Source organism: Ctenocephalides felis, unplaced genomic scaffold (assembly GCF_003426905.1).
Source record: "Ctenocephalides felis isolate EL2017-DRISC unplaced genomic scaffold, ASM342690v1 CF-g0.4_SCAFFOLD_01886, whole genome shotgun sequence".
In the NCBI taxonomy this organism is placed as follows: domain Eukaryota; kingdom Metazoa; phylum Arthropoda; class Insecta; order Siphonaptera; family Pulicidae; genus Ctenocephalides; species Ctenocephalides felis.
The window spans coordinates 137387325-137399618 of record NW_020538040.1 but is presented as its reverse complement, the minus strand read 5'-3'; the positions used below and the strand labels follow the sequence as shown (position 1 = coordinate 137399618).

Genomic DNA, 12294 nt, shown 5'->3' with positions numbered 1-12294 from the left:
TAATATGTAAGAGAGAATAAATATGAAATACACCTAAGATAAAGTAAAAGTAGGTAATATCTGAAAAAAAATGAAAATAAGTAAATAAAGATAAATATGTGATATATAACAAAAAAGTAAATGTGTAATATGTAAAAGAGAATAAATATGCAATATAATAGAAATGAGTAAACATGTAATATGTAAGGTAAAAGTAAATATGCAATACGCCAAAAAAGTAAAATTATATGTAATACATAAAAAAGTAATATGCAAGAACAGGATAAATATATAATATGAAAGAAAAAGTAAATACATATGTAATATGTAAAAAAAGTATGTAATATACCTTGAAAAAGATAATATGTAATATGTAAGATAAAAGTAAATATGTAATATGTAAAGTAAAAGTAAAATATGCAATACGTCAAAAAAAGTATAAGTATGTAATACGTAAACAATATGCAAATACAGAGTAAATATATAATATAAAAAAAGTAAATATGTAATTTACAAGAAAAAATCAAATATTTTGTTTATGAAAAAGAAAAGTTTGTAATCGTAAAAGTAAATATGTAAAAAGAAAATAAATATGTAAGAAATAGTAAAAACATAATATGTAAAAAAGTAAATATGTAATATTTATGAAAGATAAATATGTAATATATAAGAAAAAAATAAATACGTGAGGTAAAAGTAAATATGCAATACGTCAGAAAAAGTAAAAATATGTAATACGTAAAAAAAAAATGAAAAAGTAATATGCAAAAGAGGGTTGATAAAAAGTATATAAAAAAATAAATATGTAATATGAATATGTAATGTGTAAAAAAAAGAAAAGGTACGTGATACGTAAGAAAAAGTAAATATGTAATATGTGACAAAAGTTGAATATTCATAAAAAGTAGATAAAACATTTGAAACTAGTGGTGTATGGCATCGTGCCTTAAGGCAAATTGCTGAAACTTCCCGTTCCGTAATAAAATATTCGATCAATATTAAATGTTTTAAAAAAATTGGACGATGACGTTATAAGTTTACATGAAAAGTGAATAAACATAACATAATCAAACGGAGTTGTAATGGAAGGGCCTTATCTCATATTATAAGAATAATATAAACTGATTTGCAAAGTTAAAATTATTTATTATTAGCTTTAGAATTTTAGCTAAAAATTAAAATTAAAATCCGAATTATTTTCGATATTCTAAAAAAAATGAAAAAAAAAATATTTTTTTTTTGTTTTACTTAAAAATTATCGTTTTGTCCATACAAGCAAAAGGTTTTTCGAATCATTCAAATCGGATGATCCGTACTCTCAAAAACTCGATTTTTATTTTTTGCACTCTTTGCTGTATATATAACCAACTCTTTCGAAAAACTAGTCAGCACGTCTTCTCATCAATACCAATCGAATGCTTTTTGAGTCATTTAAATCGGTTGATCGGTGCTCCCGAAAACGTCGACGAAAAATTGTATTCAATACATACTACATACACCCATATACACACATCAATTTTTTTGTAAGATATGCCTAAATGTTCAGAAACCTCTGAAACGTGAAGATATGGAAAAAATTATTTTCGATTTTTTGACGATTACTATAACTTACCTTATAGTAAATTAAAGAAAGTTGAAAACGATTTGTATCGATTTCTCAGTTTATCAAATACAAAATATTTTATAAAGTATATGAAGTGAAAAAAATAGATTAAATGTACCCAAAATTGCAAGGCAACGTATTCTGAATGCAAGTTTTTGTTTTCTCGCTGTATCCGTGAAGTAATTAAAAGAATAATGCTGACCGGCAATAGTCCTAATTATTTACTAAGCTTAAACATTACCGTAAAAATATTATAATCTGTCTTAATGATTACCGATGATTTAATGTACAAATAATCGAAAAAAGTAAGCTTCTATCATCAGCCTTGAACGAGGCGATTTAAATGCAAAGATCTTATTTACGAGTGTACCGATTCCGGAAAATATTTTTCATCCACCTCGCCCCAATCATAATACATTTTATCGAGACTTTATTGCGAATCGATATATTAGAAGCAACGGAACTATTTTATATCCCGACGGTTTCGGATTAACAGCTGTTCGGGAGCCGTTATTTTAGTCTTCACATTATAAAATCAATACAGTTAGAAGTTACGACGGCAATAATAATCTTTGGCGTCAATTTGACTCGTCGACATTATTTATCGCATTATCGCGTAACTGCAATATTAAATCTACCGCTGCGGTACGAAATCGCTTTGAAATTACATAGAGGTGACATTATATTTTTCCTATTGGCGAGTGAAAAGTGACCAATGAAATTTTCTAATAGTTGAAGTTATAGGTATATAAATACTGGTATATTGGTTTGAAGTAGCCCGACAAAGTTAGATATTTCGCACATTTATAAAAAAATATAATTTAATCGAATTCGTAATACTATACAGTTTCTTAGGCAAAATTTGGCGACGAAAAGAGATGTGGTTGAAACAACTATGTTTGATATGTGTTTTATTATTTGAAGAGCAATAATTACTATTGTTAGTGTTATGTAAACCGCTGTGATGTATTTGTAACTTTCCTTAGTATAGTAATTGTAAACAAATCGAAAATGAAATTTTTTATATATCTTTACGTTTCAAAGGTTTCTGAATATTTTGGCATACCTTAGAAAAAATGGATGTATGTGTGTGTGTGTGCGGATACAAATTTTCGTCGGCGATTTCGGGAACATCGATCAACCGATTTGAATAATTCAAAACTAATAAGATTCCTACTAATAAGGAGACATGTTAATTAGTTTTTGGTAACGGCAGGTCTTGCCGTTTCAAAGAAACGGAGCAAAAAGTGCCAAAAACGGTAACTAAGTTTTTAAGAGAACTGAGCTTCCAATTTCAATAATTAAAAAAAACATTTCACTTGTATTGACAACTTGAAGAACTGATTAAATTTTTGGGAAGGCAGGTCTAGCAGTTTCGGAGATCTAGTAAAAAAAAATGAAAAAATGCCATTTGGTGGTCAAAAATGATCATTAGACATATGCGCATCAAATTATCAGATCTATTATGGAGACTTTAATAATGTGTATTAATTTTGTTCACATTTCTCTAAATTCCGTAACATCGTTTGTCCGTTAGGCGGCGATGCGGCGCTTACGCGCTGCAATATTTCGTATCTACGCAGCTAAAGCAGTGCGATTACTTTGAATAAAGTCCAAAATTTCCGAAATATTAAAAAAAAAAATCCAAAAGTTTTATTTTCAAAAAAGTAATTTTTTTTCAAAAATTTAAAATTTTTCAAAAAACTATTTTTTTCAAAGTTTAAAAAAAAAAATTTATCTTTTTTAAAATATTTAATTTTTGGTACGAAAAGTTCCAGCAATTTGATTTAAGACACAATGCCATACACCACTAGTCCATTACCTAATTTTATTAAAAGTCAATTCTATGGGTGTTCTTACTTTTTATGATGAAATTATAATATTCTTCTAATAGTGAAGTGACATATTGCACAAATAACCTGAAAGGTTATTTTCACATAAAAATCTATTTTAGTATATAATAAATATATTATATATTTTCAGGTTGTACATAGAGTGAAATTTAAACTAGATATATAGCCGTTGCGACGCTTCTGCCAAATGCCCATTGACAATATAAATAATGGAGATACCTCTGTCCAATAAAATTATTATGATCTTTATTTATTATACAATAATTGTCTACAGTTCATATTCATGTTTTATTGAAATTTTAATAGTTTTTTTTAAATGTATACAAACTACTTGTATTGAAAATTTTTACTAACACAAATTTTATAATAAAAAAAACATTCCAGTTGGATGTTGAAGCTTTTAATCTCTCAAATTCTCTTCAGGAGACACACCAATAAAATTATACAATCTTGCAATGTGAACAGGGCATGTCAATAAATGTTATTATCAATAATTAGAAGTAATACTGAATTTTTTATTGTCGTAATGGTTAAAGGCGTGGGCTAGCACAATCCAGGCACGCATTCAAGGCCAACCTTGGTCAGCACGATATCAAGCACTGTGATATCAAATTTTCTTTTGGGGTTTTAATTCTAGTTCTCGAGTATAGTGTCGTGTGAAAATCCCCCTTTCATGGGCATTGGCTACATAAAAATTGCCTTGTAAAAAAATTTATATTTGATTAACAAAAAATGTCAACGAAACTGTTCTACTCTTTGTGATTACAAAAGTTTCAGCAATGCCCTGAATAGCTATTTTCACTTTTGAAAACATGGATATCAGGTTACTGCTTGATATCAGGTTGCCTGAAACGTTGATTAGCAGTTGACGCTTATCACAATGCTACCAACCCCCATATGACAAAAATAAAAATACATCTTTAAAAATTATGGGTCACTAATATTGATAAGACCTCTCGTCTTTCCTTACTTGAAACATTGGTACAATAAGTATTTTTAAGTTGTTAACCTTTGTTCAATAATGAAAAACCGCCTCAGAAAATACAAAAAATAAAAATCAATATAATGTCCCGCAGTAACCCCCATATCAAACTCTTCTGCATATTTTTATTGTGCGTAACAGCATTTCTAAAAATTGTGCTCGTTAAGGAAATTGTAAAAACCAGAAAGGTGTGAATAAAATTACCATCATATACATACATACATAAATACACACACGCATATATATATATATAAATATATATATATATATATATATATATATTGATTGAAATTTGAAAAAAAATAAATTAGAGTGCCCCAATTGCATCCAAATGTATGACCCTGAGACCCACCCTGAGAAAAACTCCTGCGAGCTATTTTGAAGGCTTGTAACTCATAAAATGAACATCAACAAATACAAATCTTTAATGTATAAATTTAATTAGAAACACTAGCGTTTTTTTAATTAAATTTTATCTAAATTTAGCATGTAATTAAAGTATTTCTGAATAACTGGTTGGATCAAATTATTTCTCAACTAGTATATGACATCGTGCCTTAAGGCAAATTAAATGTTTAAAGGAATATTAAAATTAAAAAATTAAAGAAATATTAAATTTTTTCAAATATATTATTATAAATACTGTACCAATGTCTGATATTTATAAAAATTATAAAAACTGAATTGCAAAGTTGAAATTATTTCTTTAAAATATATTAGAACTATAGTCAGAATTAAAATTAAAATCTGATTTATTTTTGATATACAAAAAAAATTTTTTTGAGAAAAAAAAATGCAATAAAAATTATTTTGAAACTATTTTTTTTTCCAAAATCAATTATTTTGTTAAAACAAGCAGAAAGTTCCTTGAATCATTTAAATCGAACGCTTAGTTCTCTCAAAAACTGCTATTTTTTTCAACATTTAGCTTTGTATCTTCGAAATGGCCGGGCCCACCTTTGCCAAAAACTAATAACCACTTCTCCCAATCATTACTAATTGAATGTTTTTTAGATCATTCAAATCGGATACTCCGTTCTCTCAAAAACTCGATTTATATTTTCTGCACTCTTTGCTCTTTATCTCCGTAACTGCTGGACCTGCCTATGCCAAAAACTAATCAGCACATCTCCCTATCAATAGGAATCGAATGTTTTTTTAACCATTCAAATCGGTTGATCCGTGCGCCCGAAAACGTGACCAAAAAATTTTATCCATACATACATACACACACACATTCATTTTTTCTGAGGTATGCCAAAATGTTCAGAAACCTTCAAAACGTCGAGAAATGTAAAAATTTTCAATTTCGATTTTTCGACGATTACAATAACTTACCCTACGGGAAGTTAATAAAAGATTCCTTAGATGTGTTTTGGAAACTCGAAAAACAAAAGCATTATTTTTAAACCGTAGTTCAATTATGACTTATTAAATAGGAGTTCTTATAATATTTTATAAATGTTGAAACAAGTAACGACTTAAATTAGGTTGGAAGTAAGCAGGAATAAATGTAAGAAAAAATTGGGATATGAAATTGGATCTCATTAGAAGCGAAATGAAATATGATATTATTTGCCAAATAATGGTCAAGCACTTATTTAAAATTTATCAAGTATCGATAATTATATACGCATTAATAAGATAACTTAATTGCATGCTATATCAATGAAAAACTTCATTTTATTGATTTTTAAACAAAATCGTAATCAAGTAATAGATAAAAAATTGATTGAATTAGTTACTTTTTGTATGACTGTAATTTTTACACAAGTTTGAAGTAATTCTGTAGCTCAATCATGATAAAATATTAATCATTTTCGAACCACGTGCGAAGTTAATTTAAATAGTTGGCACCAAGTGGTAAAAAATCAATAAAACCTATTTATTTACAACGTATCAAATTACATATTGATTTTTGACAGATCATAAATTCAACAGATTTTATCTTTTATCCAAACACAGAAATAAATTACACGTCTAATGATTATTTATTTGCTACCGTTACATAAATCAATTACATCACGCTTAATCCAATTTAGTATTGATTTTCGACAAAGAGAACTTTGTATTTGTAAGCTCTCTCTCTCTGAATGTATATATAAATTATATTACTGCAAGCTCACACGAGCTTCGAGTGCTACAGAATGCAAAAACTAAGATTGAGTTAATATTGATGCAAGTGGAAGTTATGATTGAAGGCAAACATTTGCGATAAATAGGTATTTTCTACTGAGGTACTATATGTGTATTATTTCATGCGCGAGATGCGCACATGGTTTTGAAGCAGTTACTCGATATATATATATATATATATATATATATATATATATATATATAGATACAGTGGTTCCCCGCCTTACGAGCGCCTCGACATACGAGTTTTTTGAGATACAATTCAACGGAGCGATTCGTTGCTTCGTCATACGAGCAAAATTCTAGACACGTGCGAGTGAGAGGCAAAATGTGAACTTATGGGGGTGCGAATGAAACAGATTCACCTAATATCAATTTTAACAAAAAAATTCGTATGTGAAGTCGAATTTAACTATCATACAAATAAAGAAAATTATTTTAAAGTTTCAATTCATTAACATTAATCTTGTGCATTTCTTCGTGCAATGTGGGCAAAGTTGAGAAGTTTGTGAATAAAAATCACCCCGAAAAAGATGCAACTGATCGAGCATTAGAATTGTTTGACGAAACATGTCCAACTCATTTTCACAATACTGTAATAAATAAGTTGAAAAAAAAATGATGCTCATTGGATAGTTATTTTAACTTTCCTTAGGGTAAATTATAGTAATGGGCCGAAAATCGAAAATTAAAATTTTTGTTTATCTTCACGTTTCAGAAGTTTACCTCAGAAAAAATGGATGTGTATGTGCGTTTTGTGTGTACGCATTTTTTCGGTTACGTTTTCGGGCGCACGGATCAACCGATTTGAATGGTTAAAAAAACATTCGATTCCTATTGATAGAAAGATGTGCTGAATAGCTTTTGGGAAAGGCAGGTCCAGCCATTACGGAGATACGGAGCAAAGAGTGCAGAAAATAGAAATCGAAGTTTTGACAGAACGGAGTAACCGATTTGAATGGTCCAAAATACATTCAATTTGTAATGATTGGGAGAAGTGGTGTTTAGTTTTTGGCAAAGGCAGGTCCAGCCGTTTTGGAGATACCGAGATAAATGTGCAAAAAATGACAGTTTTTGAGAGAACTAAAAATCCGATTTGAATGATTCAAACAACTTTCTGCTTGTTTTAACAAAATAATTGCTGTTGGAAAAAATTGTTTATTTAAGAAAACATCAAAAAAAAATTTTTGTTTAATTTTTTTGTATATCGAAAATAATTCAGCTTTTAATTTTAGTTCTGGCTTAAGTTCTAAAGTTCACTTATATTACATACATACATAATTTTAACTTTGTAATTCAGTTTATATAATTTTTATAAATATTAGACAATGTTATAGTATTTATAGTATAGTATAGTAATTAGCTATGTTTTCGCAGAATGTGTATTTGATCTTAGGAATAATGCTTTATTTGTTTTATTATCAAAAAACACTGCGCTGGATCGAATTAGTGTCATTTCAGTGTATTTATATGAAAAAATTGCTTCAAAATACGAGTGTGGTTATATACCTATATATATATATATATATATATATATATATATATATACAGGTATTCCCGAAGAAAAGTGCTTCCTGAGCCTATGTTAAGAAAATCTTATTATAATTCATTTTATATTGCCTCTCAAACCGCACTTGTCAAGCGGGCTATTTCCAATTAGACACAACATATTTGTAATGTATATTCTCAAATTGGATATTGTTGGTTGAGGTTGAGGTACTCGCTTTCAAGCAGGGGACTTCCTTATATATATATATATATATATATATATTTATATATATAATATATATATAAAATAAAATCTCATGTGAGAACCCCCTTTCATGAACACTGTTACATAAAAAGTTGGCTATAAAGAATTTTATATTTTATTACCGAATCTGTTCTACATATTTTTTTGTTTTGTGATTTACTTTCAATTACCTAGTATTAAATTTATCTAGAAGGCAACCCTAAGGTGTTGCGTTCTCTTTGTGACTGAATTACTAGATAATTATATAACGATGTGATTACAAATGCTTCAGCAATGCCCTTAATAGCTATTTTCCCTTTTGGAAACTTGAATATCAACAATGATAATCTGTGAGATAACTATATATATATATATATATATATATATATATATATATATATATATATATATATATATTGAAATTGGTATCTTACATCAAATGATATGAAACAGCCCAAAAGATAGCACTAACTTGTCAATAATCATGAATTATTTTCCTATTATGTAGATGAGTAAAATAATGAGATTTTTTTAACAAAACTGTAGATAAATTTTGATATTCTTGAAAGCGAACTTATAATTGCTACAGTGTCCGAGGCCCATGTCACAAGTCCATTTTCAAAAATCTTAATTCTATCAACATTTCTGTTAAACAATTTAGATTTTTTTACCTATCTACATAAAAGGAAAAAACTCATGATTATTGACAAGTTATTGCTATTTCCACATAGTTTACCTATCTACATAAAAGGAAAAAACTCATGATTATTGACAAGTTAGTGCAAACCCTTTCCACTCGGATGCAGCCGCTCCGGAGGCAAAATTCATATAAATCTTGAAGTTCGCGAGTGGAAAGGGTTAATGTAAATGCTAATTTTTGCGCTGTATACACGTTATTTGATGTAAGATACCAATTTTGATATCCAGTGATGATGGATGGCATTAAATTGTATGTCAAAACGTCGGAACTAAAAATTAATTTAAAAATCTGTAATTGCTTTTTTGCTGATGTATCGCCCCAAAAGAAGTTACTCATATATATTATATATATAAGTATACATATATATATATATATATATATATATATATATATTAATTTGGAAATATGAACAAACAACACTCTTTTTTGCACTAATTTATTAAATAATAATTTTCACAAACGTTTAGAGACTAGGTTTGTCTCATCATCAGTGTGTTATAATTTAAAATTTAAAATATGGAAATCTAAATTAGCATTTTGTGTTATCCATTACAAGTCGCTCGATTATTGAAAATTATTATTTAATAAATTAGTGCAAAAAAGAGTGTTGTTTGTTCATATTTCCAAATTAATTTAATATATATATATATATATATATATATATATATATATATATATTAAATGGTAGAATCTTGGATTTGTGTATATTTTGTAGAGTTTCGAACAAGAATCCAAAAGTAATAAAAAACAAGAAAAGTTTTTTAATAAACAATTTCTTTCTTTATTTATTTATTTACTATCGACGTTTCGGAACTAGGTACGTTCCATCTTCAGGACATCTGTCAAGAAACATGATCTTGATGAGATTTTAGCAAACAATATGTTTAAGAAAAGAAAATGGATTTTTCTTAAATGATAAATTAATTGAAAAACTAATAATGTACAGAAGTGTGATAATATGATTAAAATGAAATTGATATATATATATATATATATACATATATCTTGATATTGTTTGTTTCGGCTTTGAAACATTATATGATAAAGTTCGAAACGTATTAAAAAGATTTATATTTACGTTCTGGTTTTATTTTTTCGACTTGTGGCTGAAAAACTGTATCATATATATATATATATATATATATATATATATATATATATATATATATATAATATGCGTTATATATTGTGTAGGTATGTGTGTGTAAAGACTAAGTTTCTATTAATGAGATTTAGCTTTAGGCTGTTGTTTTCGTGCGACTTACATATAGTTGCAGTTGTGTACATAGCCGGGGGCTATGGGACCCGAAGCCCGGCGGGTTAGGCTACGCACAGACATGACTTTGACCAGGTTGTATCTGCCCTCCAGGCCTATTTAGTTATCCTGCACAAGCACAACACCACACGAGCTTTCTGAATATTGACACTAGCACATCATTATCTGCCGATTACATGGAACCTTTGATAATATATCTTTGTGTTAAAAAGTTTACTTCAGGCATAAGTTGTCGCGAAGTCGTTGTTAGTAGAAGAGCCTGCATTTTGGTTTCGGCAGGATCCCTTCGGTGATCCATTACATGTCGTTAACATAAACAAATAACGTCGTCCGATAAACATACGCGTAGCGCAAAGAACTCCAATCATGATGGCATATCATCGAATAGTTTGTGAATAAGTTTCGTCTGAATGTCATAACTCATTCCAGATGAATCGGGCGTCCCGTCATGATAGATGGCCCTTGTCTGTAGTGCCTGCCTGAGTTGGCTGACAGGTGCCCGAGCGCGGCTGTACTGTCTCCGCCGAGTCTGCGACCGAACTGGAAGTGACAGCGGCCCACGCGACAGGCAGCGCCGGGTGGCGACCGCCGGAGTCATCCGGGGCGATATAGTACGAAGCGGGAGCGGGACGAGACCGTACGACGGCGTACGACGCGGTACGACACCGTCGGCCGAGGAGCGCGATGAAGGACATGGTATATAGGTTATGCACGCCCTGTAAGCGAACTGCTCAACCCAATCGATAAATGCGCATGTTGTGTATACCGCACCGCACACCATCCACTACAATTGCCGTTACGTGTACGTGGCGTAGGTGTCTCATGTGAATGTGTATTACATATTACATATTTGCCAGAAAACACACTCATCGGGAAAAAAACACCGCACCGAATACGAATACGACGACTATAGCACTACTTCCGATATTATTCAAAACTACATTATATAATAAAGGAGTATTCTTAGAAATTCAATACATGCATGTACAACTGTACAAATTTGCAAACCGTGAGGCTTTATGAATGTAAGGTATGAACACGATAAAAGAAATGAATTATCTTCAAAGTGTTCACAAAACTGAGAAAATCTTGAAAATATGAAAGAAGGTAAAAGAAAGAAAAATAATTCAAGAAAATTTGCTAACAATTCTTGAAAGAAACTAGTGCTGCATGCATGGCATTGTGCCTTAAGGCAAAATATGCTGGAACTTCCTGTATCGAAAATTAAAATCTTTAAAAATTCAAATTTTTCTGAAAACTGAAAAAAAATTATTTGAAAATTTTGATTTTTTTTTTTTGAAAAAATGATTTTTTTATAGTTTGAAATTTTGAAATTCTTGAACTTATTTTTAAAGCAATCGCACTGCTTAGCTATATTATATTTAAAATATCAAAGCGCATTAACACTTTGGGGACGGCTGTCCACTTGAGTGGCCAAACATACTCTGTGAGGCACAGGCTGTTTTATAAACAATGACTCAGTTTGCATCGAAAACTTGAATACATTACATATAGCAGTGATAAACATTATTGTATTTTGAAAATAATTTTAAATTATTTTAGTAGTATTTTTAGCCTTTTTCTTTGCTATATGGTGTTTTTTTAATATTTAAAACGACCGAGCGCTTTTAAATAGTAAATAAAACGACTAGTAAATTTTGTGAATTAAGCAGTAGTGAGGATAAGTTTGAAATAGACATTCATACAGACAAATTTTACGAAATTACTATTCGCACCGATGATAGTGATGAATGTGATAATGATATATCCAACCAACAAAAAGAAGAAGTTCGACAAAATAGTTTGACATACATCAACAAACACCCCGACTTCAAATACCAAGCAATATAAGACATCCAATGGATTATTTTACTTTATATTTTATAAATGAATTATTAGACAATATAATACAAAAAATAAACCATTATGGCAGCAAAAAAATGACCAAATATACTGACTAATCAGTGGCATATTCTAAATTCTGAAAGAAAAAGGAATTGTATTGTCTGTACTGACAGAGAAGCACCAGGAGG

General features: G+C 29.4%; 1 protein-coding gene across 1 annotated transcript in view; it reads right to left on the bottom strand.

Moving 5' to 3' along the window:
• LOC113375976 (potassium/sodium hyperpolarization-activated cyclic nucleotide-gated channel 2-like) overlaps positions 1-10523 on the bottom strand; it is a 149551-nt gene extending 139028 nt beyond the window's left edge. The window contains exon 1 of the mRNA XM_026615914.1: positions 10251-10523. Coding sequence (XP_026471699.1) covers positions 10251-10324 — 74 coding nt within the window. The 5' untranslated portion in view covers positions 10325-10523. The remainder of the gene's footprint in view (positions 1-10250) is intronic.
• Between the last annotated feature and the right edge of the window lie 1771 nt (positions 10524-12294).